This window comes from Oncorhynchus mykiss, chromosome 5, assembly GCF_057628025.1.
Source record: "Oncorhynchus mykiss isolate SJ-2025 chromosome 5, ASM5762802v1, whole genome shotgun sequence".
Classification (NCBI taxonomy): Eukaryota; Metazoa; Chordata; class Actinopteri; order Salmoniformes; family Salmonidae; genus Oncorhynchus; species Oncorhynchus mykiss.
The window spans coordinates 61,002,529-61,023,424 of NC_143026.1; the positions used below are offsets into that span (position 1 = coordinate 61,002,529).

The 20,896-nt window shown below is 44.9% G+C and overlaps 1 protein-coding gene across 27 annotated transcripts in view; it reads right to left on the reverse strand.

The window, feature by feature from the left end:
• Positions 1-20,896, reverse strand: part of LOC110524184 (unconventional myosin-IXb) — a 95,347-nt gene that overhangs the window by 11,788 nt on the left and 62,663 nt on the right. For 6 of the 27 annotated variants that reach the window (XM_021603588.3, XM_021603590.3, XM_021603585.3 and 3 more), the window contains 25 exons: positions 20,611-20,673; positions 19,386-19,485; positions 17,221-17,321; positions 16,781-16,910; positions 16,197-16,286; positions 15,954-16,070; positions 15,566-15,700; positions 15,357-15,478; positions 15,027-15,168; positions 14,625-14,820; positions 13,937-14,012; positions 12,832-12,924; positions 11,185-11,298; positions 10,086-10,125; positions 8,077-8,199; positions 7,834-7,914; positions 7,162-7,272; positions 5,196-5,321; positions 4,846-4,995; positions 4,444-4,601; positions 3,068-4,207; positions 2,853-2,922; positions 2,509-2,664; positions 1,480-1,580; positions 314-423 (listed from right to left, as the gene is read on the reverse strand). In XM_021603588.3, coding sequence (XP_021459263.2) covers positions 314-423; positions 1,480-1,580; positions 2,509-2,664; positions 2,853-2,922; positions 3,068-4,207; positions 4,444-4,601; positions 4,846-4,995; positions 5,196-5,321; positions 7,162-7,272; positions 7,834-7,914; positions 8,077-8,199; positions 10,086-10,125; positions 11,185-11,298; positions 12,832-12,924; positions 13,937-14,012; positions 14,625-14,820; positions 15,027-15,168; positions 15,357-15,478; positions 15,566-15,700; positions 15,954-16,070; positions 16,197-16,286; positions 16,781-16,910; positions 17,221-17,321; positions 19,386-19,485; positions 20,611-20,673 — 3,845 coding nt within the window. The remainder of the gene's footprint in view (positions 1-313; positions 424-1,479; positions 1,581-2,508; positions 2,665-2,852; positions 2,923-3,067; positions 4,208-4,443; positions 4,602-4,845; positions 4,996-5,195; positions 5,322-7,161; positions 7,273-7,833; positions 7,915-8,076; positions 8,200-10,085; positions 10,126-11,184; positions 11,299-12,831; positions 12,925-13,936; positions 14,013-14,624; positions 14,821-15,026; positions 15,169-15,356; positions 15,479-15,565; positions 15,701-15,953; positions 16,071-16,196; positions 16,287-16,780; positions 16,911-17,220; positions 17,322-19,385; positions 19,486-20,610; positions 20,674-20,896) is intronic. The other 21 variants (XM_090235413.1, XM_090235416.1, XM_090235410.1 and 18 more) reach the window with 7 other exon arrangements.

A 20,896-nucleotide genomic window follows, 5' to 3' on the forward strand; every position in this document is an offset into this window, starting at 1 on the left:
CATGAAAGGTCCAAACTATCTTGTTTTGATAAGAGCTTAATCCTACTTGCCTCATTATTTACCCTGAAAGCAAACACCTGGATTTTCTCTCTGGGTCCCATGTTCAGGAAGTGGCTGACCCTGTATCACCCCTACCTACGTCACTGCACTTTTCCAGCACCTTCACATGATTAAAACCACTGACAATTCCAGACCAGATCAGCACAAATAATGTGAGCCTTATTGTATAACCTATTGTAGAACTAGGACAGAGTTTTTCCTGGTCAGGTCACATATTTGGTGTCCCTCAAGGCTGCGACCAGGTGCCTCTTACCTTCTCCTCGTTCGATCAGGGCCTGGGCCATGGTCAGTTCTACATCGTCAGGGGTCTGAGGCTCCTTATGGGGACGTTTCTTCAGGATCTTCCTCAGGAACCCTGTGGGTCTACAGCACAATCAAACTGTAACCGCACTCAGTCAACGTAAATGCACTGTAAGTCTAACATGGGTTATTAACGTGTATTATGGTTTTTAATGGGGTTGACTAATTATTGGCGCAAGACTGCACTAAAGTAAATAGGCACAGGTGAGTAATGTGTCTAATCCTAATAACATGTATAACAATTACAAGAGTACCTGTTGTTCAGACATAGATCACATCTGCCACCATGCATGAGAATTGGATAGAACATGCTTTGTTTTAGTGAACAGATGTGTGAGATGTGAATGCTGAATCTTTATGAAGTGTGAATATCAAGAGGCAGACCTGTGAGGGTTTATGTATTCAAGACTACAGTACTACATTTTCTCATCGTTACAGTCCAGCACCACATATTTTCAGAGTTTACAACTCCGCTCACTGAGAACCATGGTAACAATCCAAAGCTAAATCAAAACAAAGCGCAATATTCGATCTTCCAATCCGATAACTTTGTCATGGCACAGCACATTCAAAAAAAGTTAATTAATGAAAGAGTAAATGAAGTTAAGGAATTTATCCCATCCAATAATCTGTCTCTATAGCTATATATGGGAAACTCTTGTTTGTGCAGCAAGCCACATGGAGCTGGACAGTTTGATTACACAAGAAAGAGTGTTTTCCCATGGGCCATCTGACTCAGACTGCCTGGGTGGACAAAATCGTCTGCTGAAGTGTTTTCCTCCACTGTTACTATATTAGCCTCTTTCCATCACCATCACACAAGCATTGGGGTTATCCGGAAGACCCTTAGGACATAAGTATGCGATTTGACATCCAAAACCCAAGGCATCAAACCATAATATTGGCCAAGTATGGTTCTAATCTACACCACTAGTTCCCAAACCATTTTATGCTGTGACCTGCCAAAAGCTCTTATGACTCATCAAATAAACAAAACCAATATTTCTAGGTCCAACCCAGTCTCTTTTCACAACCCAAAAGCCATGAATCAAGGCAGGACTATTCTGTTCCCCATCCTGCTGTACAATATCTCCCATTAGTTTCCCTGAAGCAGCGTACTTCTCTGGGGTGGAAGGATGAGTATGGACAGTGTCCTGGTGGCCTGATGTGTCATGGGTCCTCCTCTTCATGCTGCCCTTTGACCCATCCTCTGTAGGAGACTGGCGATACAGGGAGAAAAAATAAGAACAGTGTGAGGAATCAAACTACACAATTCCATTCCCATTGAGCAGGTGTTCAAAAGCACAGTTTGAGAAGATAAGGCCTTGTTAGAAACTCAATGGTGATAGATCATTTGTTTCAGATGTGATAGGAAAGAGATAACATTTCCAGCAATCAAGAATGGCCCCAACCAAATAGCAACCAATAAACTTCCATGAGAACCCCACCTACACAACTTCCAGAAACACCCAATCTTGGCGACAATTACCTTAAAAGTTCACCACTTCTCATAATTGATACACAAATTATGGATGACGTTCTCATTTTATTACCTGAAAAATACACCCATGTTTATTCCCATCAGCACATTGACCTTTTTTTGTGGTGGATTTGGGGAAAGCCAAATTATTGAGTCCACAAATAATCTAGGACCACTTGTTATTTAAGTAACAAATTAATCATTCAATTGAAAAATGAGAGTTGCGTTAGTAATCCACAGGAAAGTCATTGCCTAATAACACACTTACAGTAAGAGCCTGGCAAAAAGGTAGCTACGTTACAACTACTTCTTTTTTTGCTGCCATGGACATGACATTTGATAAAAGAAGATTAACTGCTGGGTGAAATAGCCCATTATGACACACATGGCTTGCCGAAACAGCAAAATCATGACGGTCGACCAGAAAGGTTTTCATTGTGGAGTTGACCAACCCTGAAGTGTATACACTCCGAAGCCTCTTTATTATGTTCTGTGTTACATCTAAGGAAGTGTATGATGATGGGGTTAAACACTATGGCAGAAAAGGTCAGAAAATGGAGTCCAGAGATAAAGAGCCAAAGGTGTGCGAGGAGGCACCAGGTTTGCTTTGGCTGGCAGGGCTCAGTTTCTCTGAGATGGCAAGCTGTGCTCTGGCTTTGTGATTATACCTTATCCATGGACTTTGAGTGCAAGGGCCTGCTTGGGCCCACAGGGGACAAAGGGAAGCAGGTCCAATAGTCCACTTCTGCACTTTTCTTAAAAGGCGAGCGTCTACGAGCTAGCCGACGTTTGTGTTTGGCACGTTTACGGTAACGTGATCTGACCTAGCCAGAAAAGCACAACGACACTTTGAGCTTCCATTCAGATGCCTTGCAGGAAGGATGTGATTGGCTAGCTTCAGCCTGTTCAGATCTGATGTGCTGCCCTCATATTTGATGAAAAAAAACAGTTAATAAGAAAAGGCAAGGCACATAACATGGTGGGTATAATACTAGAGCAACAAGCATGTTACCTCTCTGTTTGACGTAGCACCAGCCGATCCAGGGGACATAGCATCAAAAGATGACGAGTTTCCAACACTCCTGGAAATAAAGTAAGTACGATACAGAGATGAGGGAAATTCATGCTCATAACTGGGGGAATCATCAGTCCTTCCTCATGTTGCAAAAACAATGACATCCTGAAGCAAGTATAGTGTAGATATCAGAAGGATATGAAATGTCGTACTGTGAATATTTTTTTATCCTGTCCTTGCTGTGGGCCTCAGGAGGACTGGTACTCTCTGGTTGTTGTACATCAATCTTCCCCTCCTTCCATTTCTCTGCCTTCTCCTTCATAGCGTCTTGTTGGCTGTACCGAGTCAGGTTGCCTGGACCCAGGACCTCATGGCCGTTCCTGTTAGCCATTGGCTCAGGGGGGTTCAGGGGTAAGGTGCTGGGGCGTATAGGAGCAGGGGTGGTGGCTTTTGCTTCCTTCTTCCCCTTGTCGTCCTTCTTCCAGGCTACAAAGGTGTACTGGTCCATCTCCTTGCTATCCGTCCGGCCTTTTGGCTTTTCCTCAGCTCGGCTGGCTGCCTCCTGATCTATGACCTTAGGGGATGGCTCCTCCTTGGTGGCTGCCGAGGCGACCCGCTTACTCTCTCTCTGGCTGTGCTCCAGGCCCCGCTGGCGCCGAAGCTCCCTCTTCTCCTGGCTCCTGGAGGCTGTGACCTTGTGGAGGGGGGGAGGACGTAGCTTCTTCTGCCCCGACTGGGGGTCTGCGGAGGGGGTAGCCTCCGCAGCCGCCTGAGCCCCCTTGTGTCTCTCTGGTGAGTGGGGGGCAGCTGCCTCTGTGGTCCCCTCCTCCTCGGGCTCCTCGGAGTGGGCTTGCTCCTGTTCCTCCACAGCCTGGCTCTCCTCCTCCAGCTGGGGCCCAGCCTCAGCCTGTATACTGATGCCCTTATCAGGCTGGGAGACTGCAGAAGCATTCCCCTTTTCCACCTTCTCAGAAGGTGAACTAGCTGCAGCTTCTCCATCTTCCACTTCCTCCCTCTGCTCCTCCTTGTCCTGGACAGGCACTTTGTCCCAATGCCGGTTCTCATCTAGAGTCCTTTCAGCTACCACCTGTGCCTCTAGTTCCTCCTGTGTCTCAGGTTCCTCATTGACGCTTTCTGCCTGCCTCAGCCTTGCCTCTTCATTCTCCCTCGCCCTCCTCTCCGCGGACTCCCACTCTGCCTCTTTCTTTCTCCTGAACGCCTCTTCCTCTGCATCCATTTCCAGTTGGGTTGCCTCCTCTGCCTCTCTCACTAGCCTAGCTGCAGCTTCCTCCCTCCTGGCCTCCTCTTCCTCATCCTCCTTTTTCCTCCTGTCCTCCCGTATTGAATGGCACCTGTAAAGTCCAACATGATTCAGAGGTTGTTCAACATCCATATCACAATGTTAGGCATCTCTTACAATTTTCTAAGTATTTATAACAAATAACTGTGGGGATTCTGGCAACACCAGTACCGGAATTCATGAGATGTTGTTAATAATAACTTAGTCGCTGTTTACCAGTATCTCGAGGCATTTCAAACGTTATAAATACTACATGAAGTATTTCAGTGGTGTGGCCTGGTGCTGTACCTCCTCCGTGCTGAGTGTCCTCTGGCCAGAGCCTGTATCTTCTTGATGCTGGTCCGCCTGCGGAGGTACTGTGATCTCTGTCTAGAGCCCCTCCAAACGGCCTGAATCAGCGTGGCCGCCTGACGCCGTCTCTCCTTGTGTTGCCTACGCCATGCACGCTGGAAGGGACGAACAGGGGCAAGAACACATTATTAGCCTGTCTGCAGAAATATGATCGTCTCATATAGGAAGGTTATTGGACAATTTATATGTATTTCTTGGTAAGAAATAGACACAGAAAATGATAGTATTCAAGGCATTCCATACAGGGAAAAGTAATATCTTTGAACTGACATCAGTGCCTTTTCTGTACAGACAGTGTTATGGTGGAACACATAAAGGAAGGGTTATCACACAGCTTACCTGGATCAAGATGGCCGCCTGTCTCATCTCCAAGAAGTACCTCCTCTCCAGGCGCGCCCTGAACCAGAGCTGCAGGAAGATGATCTTACGCATCACGTCCTTGTGCAGCGTGTCCTGCAGCTGCTGACGCTCTAGTTCCTTCAGGTAAACCTGAGGATCACAATTGAAGAGATACAAGAGACACATAAGTGGAAAACTCTTATTATATATCTCTTTGGGGAACATAGGCCACCTGTTCCTTTTCCTTATGCTAATAGTTTAGAAAGTAACACCACGATAGCCTATATCTTTAACTTATCATAGGAAAGTGAGGTTTCTGAGTAAAAAGAGTGAAGGAGCACTTGTCTAACCTTGGTTTTGCCTATCTGGTAGGTGGTGTGGTCTAGATTCATCCTCTGGAACAAGGCTGAGATGTCCTCTGGCTTGGAGGGTGTGGCGTTTTTGGGCAGCAGCACTCGGAATTGCTCGATGAATTCCTATTTATGGAAGGTACTTAGTTCATTGACCAACACAATCACAGATTTTCATGAAATAGACAAACTACTTATTTGAAATTCATAACAGACACACCAAAAAAAATTGGGGTCCACCACATGACTTTGACCGCACATTTTTTTTCATAACACATTCTTGTCCAGTACACGATTTTCTTCATAATGAATTCCAATTTGTTGTTAGGGTCTTGGAATTATAGGTTACGGTAATTGGCCACGCCAATGTACACGATCAGACATAACCATTGGAGGGGAGAGGGCAGGATTAGCGCATATCAGACAACTTTCCGTCATGAATTTCTACTTCACAATAATTTATGATAGTGGGTTACATTAAGACAGACAATGCCCAATAAATATTTTCCCTCTTATACTGAACAAAAATAAACACATATGTAACAATTTCAACGATTTTACTGAGTTACAGTTCATAAGGAAATCAGTCAATTGAAATAAATTAAGCCCTAATTTATGGATTTCACATGACTGGGAATAGTAATCTGCATCAGTTGGTCACAGACACCTTAAAAAAATACCAGTCAGTATCTGGTGTAACCATTTATTTACCTCATGCAGCATGACATTTCTCAGAGTTGATCAGGCTGTTGATTGTGGCCTGTGGAATGTTGCCCCACTCTTCAATGGCTGTGCGAAGACGCTGAATTTTGGTGGGAACTGGAACACTGTCGTACATGTCGATCCAGAACATAGCAAATTTGCTTAAGGGGTGACATGTCTGGTGAGTATGCAGGCCATGGAAGAACTGGGACATTTTCAGCTTCCAGGAATTGTGTACAGATCCTTGCGACATGGGACCGTGCATTATCATGCTGAAACATGAGGTGATGGCAGCGGATGAATGGCATGAAAATAGGCATCTGGATCTTGTCACGGTATCTCTGTGCATTCAAATTGCCATCAGTCAAATGCCATTGTCTGCTTTCTGTAGCTTTGCCTGACCATACCATGCCACCATGGGGCACTCTGTTCACACACCGCCATACACTGTCTGCCATCTGCCCGGTACAGTTGAAACCAAGATTCATCCATGAAGAGCACACTTCTCCAGCATGCCAATGGCTATTGAAGGTGAGAATACCAAACTGTAGTCAGGTCAAGACCCTGGTGAGTAAGACAAGCAAGCAGGTGAGCTTTCCTGAGACGGTTTCTGACAGTTTGTGCAGAAATTCTTCAGTTGTGCAAACCCACAATTTATCAGCTGTCAGGGTGGCTGGTCTCAGACGATCATGGAAGTGAAGAAGCCAGATGTGGAGGATCTGGGCTGGCATGGTTACACATGGTCTGCAGTTGTGAGGCCGGTTGGACATACTGCCAAATTATCTAAAACAATGTTGGAGGCGGCTTATGGTAGAGAAATTAACATTCAATTATGTAGCAACAGCTCTGGTCGACATTCCTGCAGTCCGCATGCCAATTGCACGTTCCCTCAAAACCTGGGACATCTGTGTTATTGTGTTGTGTGACAAACTGCACATTTTAGAGTAGTCTTTTATTGTTCCCAACACAAGGTGCACCTGTGTAATGATCATGCTATTTAATCAGCTTCTTGATGCAAGACACCTGTCAGGTGGATGGATAATCTTTGCAAGGGAGAAATGCTCACTAACACAGATGTAAACAAATATGTGTCCAAAATGTGAAAGAAATAAGCTTTTTGTGAGTATGGGACATGTTGCATTTACACTTTTGTTCAGTATATATGTCAGAGTTACACAGTTAGCTATTGGTAAATAATCAACAACAGATTGCTTCCTTCCCGGTGTCTGCTGGCTATCTGAGTCAGTGAACAGGTGCAGCGTACCTGGAAGGTGTACTTGGCTCCATAGCCAGACCTTCGGATGCGAACAGTCTCCAGCATGCCTGTGTAGCGCAGCTGCTGCAGCACCAGGGTCTCATTCAGACACATCTCCTTCTGTACACACACACACACACACACACACACACAGAGAACGTCGTTAGAGGAACCAACGCAATCATTTTCCTCATCTTGGTTGTAAGTAGTAGCCTAGTGGGGCGGCAGGATAGCCTAGTGGTTAGAGCGTTGGACTAGTAACCGAAAGGTTGCAAGTTCAAAACCCCGAGCTGACAAGGTACAAATCTGTCAGTTAACCCACTGTTCCTAGGCCGTCATTGAAAATAAGAATTTGTTCTTAACTGACTTGCCTAGTTAAATAAAGGTAAAAAAATAAAATAATAAAAGTTATTTACTTATGCATACCCATGTACGAATAACATAATGTATAATAACTGATACCAATAATGTATTGATGCTCATGTGTTATATGACTCCTAATGGAACTGTACCATGTTTTACTATAACTGCTTTTAGTGTCACAAAACTATGAGTTGTCCACAACGTGGTTTTTAAAATCTGTATTTTGTATTGTCAACTACCGTATCATTGTGGATGGACACTTATAAAAAAACAAAACGCCGACTCTGGTAAAACATGTTTTTAGTGAAGTGACTTTACCTTCTCAGAGTTGGAGCGAATACACCGGACGAAGAAGGGCTCTGCTCTGCCCAGATTCTCCAGCAGCTTTGTCAGAGAGGTCTGTCAATGTAAAAGAGGTTTCATGTCAATTAAGACTTACCTCAACAAATAAACATGCCCCGTGTTCTGCATCTGCATTGTATGAAGTGAGACTATGTATTTTTAGGTGCATGTATGTTAGTGGCTGCCTGGCTGCAGTATTTGCTGGTGAGATCAGCTGACCTGGAACTGAGCGCTGATGCTGGGGGTCTTCTTCTTCTTGTTGAGGTGATGCAGAGACTTGGTGGAGCGGTCGTGGATGGTCCGACCGACGATGAACTTCAGGGAGCGAGAGTCCAGCAGGCTCTAAGGAACAGCATCAACACCACAGAGTTCTAAACGTCTGCAGATAGCACAACAGTCTCATTGATACTCGGAGTTAAATGAAATATTTTGAAGGAACAAGACCCTCACTGGCCAGTTCACTACTTTTTAAGTAAATACCTGCAGTCAACTTGTGCAATATGTTAGGAGATAAAGCAGATTGGGTTCTTCATTAAATCGGTCAGGTTAGTTTACAATATTAAGCTTACTGTAGTTTCCAAGAACAGTTGAGCCAGTCACGTAGCTTATGCCTGCCCATATCATAAGCCCACCATGGGGCACTCTGTTCACAACGTTGAGATCAACAATCCACTCATCCACACAATGCCATACACATGGTCTGTAGTTGTGAGGCCGGTTGGATGTACTGCCAAATTCTCTGAAACAACGTTGAGGTGGCTAATGGTAGAGAAATTAACATTAAATTCTCTGGCAACAGTTGACACAAAACTGCACATTTTAGAGTGGCCTTTTATTGTCCCTAGCACAAGGTGCACCTGTGTAATGACCATGTCTTGATATGCCACACCTGTCAGGTGGATGGATTATCTTGGCAAATGAGAAATACGCACTATAAGGGATGTAAAAAAAATTGAGAAAATTTGAGAGAAATATGTTTTTTGTGCATATGGAAAATGTCTGATATTTTATTTCAGCTCATGAAACATGGGACCAACACTTTACATGTTGTGTTTACATGTTGTTCAGTGTACATTAGTGAAATGTAGCAGATACATTTCCTAATGTTTTGCTTAAAGCTAATCTTGCATTTTACCAGAGAAAAGTAGGATGGCTACACCGAGTCAGAGCGCTGTCTGTTGATAGATTGCCCGTTTTGCACTTCTCCACTCGGATGAGAATTCACACAAGCACAAAATCAGTCTGATGCCAAGCAGAAATTACAATAATAAGCATTTTAGATCTGTTCACAAAACGCAGCAAGCTATTCCTTATGCGTTTTATATTTTCCTGCGTAAAAAAAACTATGAATTCTGCAGTAACGCGATCCCTAAGTTACCTTGCTTGTTATCCAAGTAAGTGGTTTAATTAATAAGGTGAAGGGGCATCATATTGTGTTAGCTTTCTGCCGTGCTTGAGTCAAAGCCCTTTGGGTGAGTTCTGTACAGATGCCACTGCCATCTTTTGATATCCTTGCGTTTTTTTGTCCTCCGTTCTTGACCCGTCTGCTCCTCCCCCATCTTCTCAGAGCACAGCAGGCAGGCCCATTGCCCTAGCGACTCCAGACTCCACACAGACACAGCGTGTACACATGCTGCTCCAGAGCCAGAGTATCGTTTTCCTTCTGACAAGCATGTCAAAACTTTGTTCATTTGCACAATGCAGCTCATTCACTTGTATTATGTCCAAACTCAACAAAAATTAAATTTTTTAGCTCCTACCTATATATGTATAATTTTATGAGCTGGATTGCCTGTCTTTGCAATTAGTTTATTCTCATTTGCGCTTGTTAACATATCTAGCTAGCAGCCTCCATGGAAATTCACTATTACTTGTGCAAATTTTGTTAGCATTCTGGCAATAGACGGACAAGTCTGGATAGCACCTAACCTTAGCGCGAAAAACACACATCCAGTCAGTGGCAGTCCTGTGGGTGAAAACAGCTTGTTGATGAGGTCGAAGGGGAATGGCACGAATCGTGCACCCTAACAGGCGGGCCACAAATAGTCAAATAACGGTGCAGTACAACAGTGGTGTGCAGAACGGCATCTCGGAACGTACAACTCGTTGATCCTTGTCACGGATGGGCTATTGCAGCAGATTCTCGGATTGTATATTATATTTATTTTTCAAATGACATTAATATAGGCGTGCACATAGCTGCCGTATGTATGGTGTATGAAGTTTACCTTGGGTATAATCTGTTTCTGCTTCGCGTTCTTGTTTTTCCTGTGGGGAAAGGATAGGTTAGTGAGAGTGGCTCAGCTCAGAGACGTCGCTGAAAAGGTCTACGGGTGAGCATGGGGGCGAGCCGTGTTAGTATGGTGAGTCATGCTCAGTCAGTGAGGCGTGAGGGCTGGCACCTGGAGTATGGGTGGGATGACAAGGGCTGATGGAGGGAGGTTGCGGGATGGAGGAAGGGGGAACCTGGCCAACCAAAATCAGCCAGCCCGGCCAAGACCCATACGACCTATAGGATTACGAGACGTGTTCCCCCAGCTATCTTGTTTTCATCACTACATATAGAGCATTATATAAGCCTTCGGTTTATAGTGGAACTGTTGCCATGTCCCAACTACACTGCTTGACAGTGTGTTATTTGTGAGGTCAACACTCAACTTTTGCTTTGTTTGACTGTGTTGAAAATACTTGCATAGACTATACCCAACAACTATAGTTTTATATAAGAAACAATAATTTGTAACAAACTTTTACGTTATTTTTGACTTCACAGTCATACACAGTTTCATCTAGAAGCCAAAGCATTCAGGTGAGTAATGTCCTTGTTCATGCAGCAGCTGATATTCAAGCCATCAGTGCATCCTCAGCTTTTATCAAGGCCTCTGCATTTCCATTAAAACCCATATGGGCAAAAGCTTTGTTGCACTACAACATCAGCCTCATGCTAATCAACATCACATTGGGACCCAGTCTATCTGGGCCTTGCATTTCACTATCACGAGCAGCCTTGTGTTGTTGGGCATCGTTCTGCAAATAATTAGGATTCCTGTGAGGAGGTCTTTGTTCGTAGGTGCATTTTTCATGAGGTGTGGTCTCAAACAGCTAATTACCTAGCCTGTCTGTCTGTCACGGGTTGAGAGCTTTAACAACCATGTGAGGTGAAGACATTTTTTTGTAGTCAAATCAGGTGTGCTAGTGCTGGAACAAAATGTGCAACTAAGGGGATGCCTCAAGAGGACTAAGGTTGAACACTGTTCGAGCTGGGTTGGACTTGCTAGGCCAAGCTGGGCTGGACTGAGCTGGAAGGGGCCAGGGCTACAGACTCACTGAAGGAGGTGTCGAGGGAACCGCAGGCGACCCCAGGACTGCAGCAGCTTGCGAGGGTCCTCACCATCCAGCTGCAAGTCCTTAATGGAGCTGATTATCTGGGCATGCATGTCCCTGATTCAACCCAGCAAGGGCCACAGTGGGTGAAGAGGACGGTGGGGAGGAGACGGGATAAGGGGGGGGGGGTTGGGCACGGGGCATAAGGGGAGGGCAGGGGATGTAGGAACACCGCTGTTAGGACACCTCAAACGACAGAAAACCCCCCACCACCAAAGAACCCACTTCCAAAGAGAAACACACACACAACCGTTAGAGGTCTGAAGTCGGGAGAGCAAGTAAAACTTCTGGTTAACATGTGGGACAATGCCACTTCAGTTCAGACCACCCAGCCATTGCTGCAGTAGAAAGTGAGAGGTTGTGCACGGTGTGGATGTTCGCACACGCCATACTCCTGTAAGTAAGTATTGTGAGCATGCATTCCTGAATCAAAGCTTCAGTGGTTGACATCTTTTCTCCATGCTGGTGTTACACTGCTGGCGACTGGGATTGGTTTTATACTGGTGGTAAACTGGGGTGGACTGGTGTTGTTAAGATGGCTGTTCCTCTGGATCCATGCATTACTGTACTTACCACTCTGATCAATAAACCAAGGGAGGTCAGGCAGGAAGGGACGGGCCCATAAGGTACCATAGAAAAAACGCCCCCTAGACATGACGTCGTCAGAATTTTCAGGTCTGAAGGGACCAGATAGGGGGAAGCAGTATGGTGGAAACTCCCCCAAGCTAATCGAAAGCCTAGGTGGAGCTATACCCATCTTACCTATACTCTTTGCAAACACACAAGGGGTAGGGCCCTAAGGAAGGAGCTAGGGGTGGTTTAAACACAACTGCTCAGTTCCTCTCAGAGAATGCTCATATTAGAACAGGGGCTTTTGGTCCATTTAGAAACTACAATGATGCATTTCACTTTCTCCATCGGCAATTGTTTATTACATTTCCGACCTCATCACTAGTACTCCAGGACCTGAGATGTATAGCACTTGCCCTGACCTGTATCATTAACTAAACTTTACTACTACTACTGTTTATTAGTGTGCACACGTTCTTAAATGCTATACTAACCATATGTTAGTGTGCCCAGCCTTTCCAGTTGTTTCCTCCCAGTAAAATCAGTAGATTATCAGAGCAGGGCAGCACTAAGACCTTCCTGTGTTCTACATTAACAATAATAAACTAGGATGTTGAGACAGATTACCGTGGTCGAGAGATGAAGAGCGAAAGAAAGGGAGACAGTAACAAGCGCAATGTGGTGGAAAATAGAGAGCTAGAACGGGGGGAAGAGAATACAAACAAGATGCTGATGATTATAAGGGAAAAGGTTTGCAGTGTTTGATGTTTATATTAAGTATTTTTCTGTTGTCTGACTCTGCATGTTTCATATTAGGACTTCCCTTTCCAAACTAAAGAAACCTATGCCTGCTGCAAACCTTCATGACGTAGAGTCTCTCGTGTATCTCTGACATGATGAATATGAGCAAACTCAGAGCGGGAATGAGCCAGAGGCTAACTGCCCGTAAAAACAATACTGTCCCTTCCTCCTGCTTGACCTCCCTCCATCCTTCTTCCTGCTCTCCTCCAGTCCACTTACTTCTTACTCTCATAGCTAGCAAAGATGTCTTCAAAGGCCTCTAGTGGGCGCTCGTCAGAGTGATCAAAGTAGAAATCGAGCATAGAAGCCCGTCTGTGGAGGGGAGAGAACAGCACACGGCGTCACCCAGGGGCAGGGGAGAAAACGCAGGGGCCAGGATGACATGAAGGAGGATTCATTCCACCATAGAGATATTATTGCATGGATTTGATTCTATGGATTTGACAGAGCTTGCGTCATACAAGCGACCAGGAAGCACACATGGGAGCCAACTGTTTCATTCAGTTCCATTTACCGGGGGACTAGTGGGAGTTCTATTTGGCTCCCAGTACAGATACACTTCCTGAACAATCTTATGATTTATAATCATGATAACACTGTCTGATCCTGCTTCATGTAATCCTAGGCGCTGGGACACCAGATCCCACAGTACAGGTGCTCACCCTTTCATTTGTCATCTTTGTGACAAATGGATTTCTTAAAAATACTTTTACAAATAAAATGGAGATTGATGACCAAATCACAACGTGTTCTCTGTGAGAGAGGCCCCCCAATCAGGGACTAGTAAGGGGCTTGTTATTGTAAGGCAAACTGATTGAAGTTATTCTGGTTCATCCTAAATACAAATCTTTTGTCTGTATAGTATAGATTCAGTGAGATGACTTGGTCTTGGATCAAGGTAGTCGGGTTTGTGCATTTAAAGTGGATTTCTGATGGAAAACTGAGGCATTGCCCGTGGGCTTTAACGCCAAAGGCACTCTGGTAGATTGTAATCACTGTGAACACCTGCCGTTGTGCCTCAGGGGAGAGAGAGAGAGAGACCCATCTGTCAATCACGACATCACACCCAAAACAGTAGAGGAAGATGGCCCATTTCACAACGCTACCAGAGTATATCTCAATTTCCACATTAACATACTATCTAGTACGCATGGCGAGGGCCAGCCATTTTTTGTGACCATGTGACCTAACAGGAAAAACACACGAGGGCCCTATGCATGGGCAATACATCACTTCTTTCTAAGTGGTACAGAAATGTGGATACTGGGACAAATGTTTCCCTTCTTCCCTGTGTGTCCCTCTCCGTCAGAGGTCTGTGCCTTACCGGTACATCCTTTCTACAGGCGTGTTGGACCTCTGCAGCTCCCCCAAAGGAGTCCTGGAAGTGGGGCGCTGCACACCTGTTAAACACAAACCAACATCAGACACACATATAGGTTCTAAAAAGACGAAAAGACTGCACCACATGACTCCTGCCTGTCAGAAATCAGAATAATCCAGTTGAGTCCTTCCAGGGGCCATTTCCCTGCTTTGTTTTTCCTTGATTCAATTTAATACCATTAATCCCTATAAAAATACCCTCTTACGTCAATGGGCCACTTTTCTCATCTAGTCAACACAAAACTTCTGGCGGATAATGACTGAAGCTTGCAGGGAAAAACCTGACATTTCAAAAGCCTCATGTTTCCCCCCCCCCAAGCCCTGCTAAACTAATTAAGCTAACACAAGTAAGCCTACTGCAATTATTGGTTACTGTGCATGTTACAGTTCAGGTAGTACAGTTCTAACTCTGAGACATGGCTGTAGACTCCTATAGTGTCTAAAGCATGTGTACACCTATACAATCAGCCGCCCATTGTACCACTGCTCCCAGCTGTACACGCACTGTACCACTGCTCCCAGCTGTACACGCACTGTACCACTGCTCCCAGCTGTACACGCACTGTACACGCACTGTACTACTGCTCCCAGCTGTACACGCACTGTACTACTGCTCCCAGCTGTACCCGTACCTGCGGTCTTGGCAGCCCAGCGACGTCCAGCCTCGTTGAAGGCAGCCATCCCCCTGATGGTGGCTCGCAGGATGCCCCAGCGGAACATGGCCACAGGGTCCATCCCGATCAGCTGACGCACGTAGGCCCGGTCACTGCTGCGCAGTAGAGCCACAATGTCTGGACGCATGTGGTCCGTATTCTTCTCCCGGAAGTCCTGCCAGGAGAGTCACAAGGAGACGGTTAAGGATGTTGAGGCCATTTTAGAGTCGCCGCTAAGATTATTAACGCACTGAACAATAATTAGATGTCAGTAACAATGAACAGTTACACAAATGCAAGAAGCCTCGCCCAACCCCCTAGACATTACATGATAGTAAACACGGAGTCTGACTATGTTGGTGGGTGGTTGTCCATCCCTACCTTGATCTGGTATTTGACTTTCCCAGCAAAGTGGTGGATGACAAAGGCAGGCTCCATCACAGGCGTGGGCACAAAGTACTTATTCTCCTGGTGCTGCTGCTTAAACTTGGCCAGCAGGGTCTTATCAGTGGCATGGGGGAAGCTGAAGAGCAGGAGAGAAAATGGAGGGCGTGAGAGAAGGGGGGATACGTATACCGTTTGAACCTGCATCTCATCTAAAATGTCATTTATTGCCGCTTACAGGCAACGATGTAGCAAAGCAAATCTTTAGGCTGCAGTCACTTCTGGCACATGAAGATCAACACATTTTTGGCAGCGTGAAGTCCTTACTTGCTCTCCTCATCCAGTAGGTACAGGAGACCAGTGGGCTTCTTGCTGATGAGGTGGATGCAGCCCACGTTGTCAGTGTAGTCTATGTTGTGCCAGGTGATGCCCTCCGCCTGGTACTCCTCCTGTAACGGACCAATAACACGGTCAGAGCTAAAGACATAGGATCAGCTCTGTTATACTGTCCTTATGGCACCATAGGGCCAACTCACCTGCTCAAGTTTGAAGATGTGCTGGTTGAAGTAATACTGAAGCTGCTCGTTTGCATAGTTGATACAGAACTGCTCAAAGCTGTTGGTCTCAAAGTCCTCAAAGCCAAATATGTCCAGGACCCCTATTGACAAACACTGGAACAGAACAAATACATACAGTAGGTCAGTTCGAAATGTAGGTAAGATGGCCTAATAATGTCACCAATATCATACTAGAGCTCTGGTTAGTTGATTCTTTTTTTTTGTTATTTGCGTAAAAATATACTTTTTTCTAGTTATTTCTGGAGAACTACCGACATGTCTGGCCTTGACAATGACGAAACATGGAGAGGGGAACTCTAAGCTGCATTCCTAGGTCTGTGCTGTGTGTGTGTGTGTGTTCTCTTACCGGGACAGATTCCTCCATGTCTTTCTTGTTGAGCAGTGCATGATTGATGCGCAGGACAATCCAGTTGAACAGTGCACTGTACAGAGACTTGGCCATGGAGTCTCTCGCAGTGATGGCCTGAGAGACAGAATGGGAGAGAGACAGAGAGAAGGGTGAATGGGAGTAGACCGACGCACAATGATCCCAAGGAAGAAATCCAGCAAGATAATGATAGGCCCTGAATATCAGTCTATGGTTGCCTACCTCACTGTGGCTGTAGGGCAGAATCAGCTTGTCATTGACTGTCACCGTTTTCCTCTTAGTTAGTGCCTCGACCAGCAACTCCTCTTCCACCTGGGAGGTCACACAGAGAGATGACATTACACTCACAATTCTCAAAGCTTGCGACATTACTAGGGACCAAAAATACATACATTTAGTGGAGAGGAGGCTTCCTGTATAATCATTGGGGAGAACCAGGCTTCGTCAGTGGACAATAATAGAACACATTCACTGTTTGGGGATGAAACGGATAACCAGCCACATGTTCAGATTTTTACAAAGCTCTAAACTCAACTACATTTGTCTCAGTGGACCACTAAGACAAATGTAGTTGGGCCCATTTGAACTGTCTCCCTATAGCAGGGATAAGTTTGTCATTTTAGATCATAATAAATTAACATGGGGCCTGATCCTAGATCACAGCACTCCTACACAGACGCTTAGCTTATTTTTTTAATTTTTTTTTGCTGAATCAGTGTTCCCACACATACTGCATCCCTCCAGGACCCAGAGTAAAGACTACTCGCTCATTGATGTGTAGACAGGAGCAGCAGAGCCATTGTTACCTTGAGCAGGTCTGAGAGGGTAGCAAGGACTTCCGGTGGTCCCACGTCCAGTCCCTCGTCTCGGCCTGTAGACGTCTTCCTGTACGTCACGTTGCCCAGGTACAAGATGGCCGACAGCACAGAGAAGATCCTGCAGCAGACAGACGTGTCATTATCATAGAACCACAATGAATAGAACAGGCCTTCCTTCTACAGTATTTCTATTTTTCTGCCATATTGGATGCACATTACTGCCAACTACTGGAACAACTGCATCAGAGGAAAGGGTTGTCTGGCTACGTTTGGGCAGGAGATTCAAGTGGATCCAAGTAACGCCAACCGACTACAGCATACGCAAATCTATATGACCCATTCGCATTAGACAGCCAATTAATGGATCAAATGGGGTGTGGTGCCCTTGAAGTAGTGGAGATTGACTGCCCATTGGCATGTTCACTCACTGTTTCTTAGTGGCAGACAGGAAGCCCACCATCTCCATGGCCTGCTGCAGCCTCTCAAAATCATGACGCAGGTCTTCTTCATCTTCGATCTTAAAGTTTTCCTGCACAGAGACAGGAGAATGGGGAGAGCAGTTCATTAACATGCAGCGCACATATGGGCAAGAAACTAGGAGAACAGAGCATATGCAGGCCATTCACTGCATAACAATGACACCGCATACCAGGTTTACTACCACTGAATCAGATGGGGAATGTTACCTTGAGCTAGTTCAAGTACAGGGAAAGAGATTATTAAGACATGCGGAACCCAGGAATAGAATGAGAATCAGGGTACAAAGGATTATACAGTTTAACTCGGAAGTTTACATACACCTTGGCCAAATACATTTAAAAATCCGTTTTTCACAATTCCTGACATTTAATCTGAGTACACATTCCCTGACTTAGGTCAGTTAGGATCACCACTTTATTTTAAGAATGTGAAATGTCAGAATAGAGAATTATTTATTTCAGCTTATTTCTTTCATCACATTCCCAGTAGGTCAGAAGTTTACATACACTCAATTAGTATTTGGTAGCATTGCCTTTACATTGTTTAACCTGAGTCAAACGTTTTGGGTAGCCTTCCACAAGCTTCCCACAATAAGTTGGGTGAATTTTGGCCCATTCCTCCTGGCAGAGCTGGTAAAACCGAGTCAGGTTTGTAGGCCTTGCTCGCACACGCTTTTTCATGTTCTATAGGATTGAGGTCAGGGCTTTGTGATGGCCACTCCAATACCTTGACTTTGTTGTCCTTAAGCCATTTGCCACAACTTCGGAAGTATTCTTGGGGTCATTGTCCATTTGGAAGACCAATTTGCAACCAAAATGTAACATCCTGACTGATGTGGATATGTTGAAGCAACATCAAGACAATTTCCGTCCTCATGATGCCATCTATTTTGTGAAGTGCACCAGTCCCTCCTGCAGCAAAGCACCCCCACAACATGATGCTGCCACACCCGTGCTTCACAGTTGGGATGGAGTACGATCTTTGTCCCCATGTGCAGTTGCAAACCGTAGTCTGGCTTTTTTATGGTAGTTTTGGAGCAATGGCTTCTTCCTTGCTGAGCTGCCTTTCATGTTATGTCAATATAGGACTCGTTTTACTGTGGATAGGTACTTTTGTACCTGTTTCCTCCAGCATCTTCACAAGGTCCTTTGCTGTTCTTCTGGGATTGATTTGCACTTTTTGCACCAAAGTACGTTAATCTCTAGGAGACAGAACGCTTCTCCTTCCTGAGCGGTATGACGGCTGCGTGGTCCCATGGTGTTTATACTTGCGTACTATTGTTTGTACAGATGAGTGTGGTACCTTCAGGCATTTGGAAATTGCACCCAAGGATGAACCAGACTTGTGGAGGTCTACAATTTTTTTTCTGAGGTCTTGGCTGATTTCTTTTGATTTTCCCATGATGTCAAGCAAAGAGGCACTGAGTTTGAAGGTAGGCCTCGGAAGCTTCTAAAGCCATGACATTTCAGAGCTGTTTAATGGCACTTAGTATAAGTAACCTTCTGACCCACTGGAATTGTGATACAGTGTATTATAAGTTAAATAATCTGTGAGTAAACAATTGTTGGAAAAATGGCTCGTGTCATGCAGAGTAGATGTCCTAACCGACTTGTCAAAACTATAGTTTGTTAACAAGAAATTTGTAGAGTGGTTGAAAAACAAGTTTTAATGCCTCCAACCTAATTGTATGTAAACTTCTGAATGTAGTTAAGGGACGATAATAAAAGGAACTGTACAGAAGAGAACACCGCAGAAAATCAGATCAGTACCTAGGGAACTAACTAATGGGGATGTGGCTCTAGATTTAGTAGTGGTGTATACAGTAACTGGATATATACTGCTTGAGGTAGAGAAATACATGTACTGTGCTAAGAAAAACATTACTAGTGTAGTGTAACTACGTAAAACCAGTGTGTGTGTGTGTCATTGCTGAGGGGAGGATGGCTCATAATAATGTCTGGAACGGAGTGAATGGAATGGCATCAAACACATGGAAACCATGTGTTTGATGTTGATAACTTTCCACTCCAGCCATTACCACTTGCCCGTCCTCCCAAATGAAGGTACCACCAACCTGTGTGTGTGTGTGTGTGTGTGTGTGTGTGTGTGGTACCTGCTTGAGGTAGAGGTAATCTTCAGGCTGCAGGAGTTTGAACTCCCTGCGCTCCTCCTCGGACGCTCCCACCAGTAGATAGTAAAACACATGGTAGTTCCTACAGGAACACAAAACCATGTTTAGTGCGTTCAGTAAAATTTGTTTTGCGTGTGGATACAGTGTGGTTTTCGGCTTTATATTTTGTTATTTGGTGAAGGTGATATATTTTAAGGTGGCAATAAATAAATCATTCAATTAATTTTAAAAACATGCTTCTTATATTGAGAAATAAATAGCTTTTTATTAGTACACATACACATATTTAGCAGATGTCACTGTGGGTGTAGCGAAACACTTGTGTTCCTAGCAATCAGAAGTCAACACTGCGGTAGTATTAGTTTCCACCACCCAACATTTACTCTGTGTCTATAAGGTGCAAGCCTAGTAATGAGCGGGAATGCTGCTATCAGTTGTTCCAGTCTTGCCATCAGGTGGCCGGTCAGCTTGCATTGTTGTAAAACCACACGGACATAATGAGTTTCCATGTTTACTACTGAGTCTCGCTGACATCACACACACAGGCAGACGTGATCAAAACAGAAGCTCATTTCAACAGACGTGTTGGCATATGAGTAACATGAGTAGTGCATGATACTATAATACTACAACTCCTGTAACTACAACTCAGACACATCTAGTGAGAACAAGGGTAAACATTCTGTTTATAGGCTATACCAACCCCAACCAAAGCATTTGTAGTAGAAATAGTAGCACTTTTTAGTTTACCTTTATTTAACTAGGCAAGTCAGTTAAGATCAAATTCTTATTTTCAATGACGGCCTAGGAACAGTGGGCTAACTGCCTGTTCAGGGGGCAGAACGACAGATTTGTACCTTGTCAGCTCGGGGATCCGAACTTGCAACCTTTCGGTTACTAGTCCAACGCTCTAACCACTAGGCTACGCTGCCGCCCTACTACGGTGCTAGTCACGGGTAAATAAATTATACATTTCATTTTTATTCCTCAAAAAAATAGAGTCAGTTCACACATTGATGCAACTCTTTGGCACATATTCTGTCTGGGTAAAAAGTTAGCTCTGTGTCTAGGCCCGAAAGTCACCCTTGGACATGGCATGTTAACTGAATATGAAAAAGGCACCCAGGGGATCGTCCCTCTGTTTGTACAGAGGGCCTCCACAGGTCAATAGGGGTCAAAGATCATGACCCCTGCTGTTGCCCTTTACCTCTCATTCTTTTCTCTGGAGACCAGGCGAGACTTCTCCAGGAGATACTTCTCCACGATTGCCCTGAGAATGAGAGAGAGAGGAGAGGGGCGAGGTGAAAGGGGAGAGGGGAGAGAGAATGAAAACATCAATCAAGTCACACTGGAGTTAGTCTGGTCCTTTCACTTGGCTCTGTGTCTCGTGTTCGTGTGTACGTGCGTGCACGGGCGAGTTCATGTGTAAGGGTCGTAAAAGCGGGATGGTAGTGACTGAGGAGGAGGGGAAGCAAAGGCAGATGGTCAGTGGA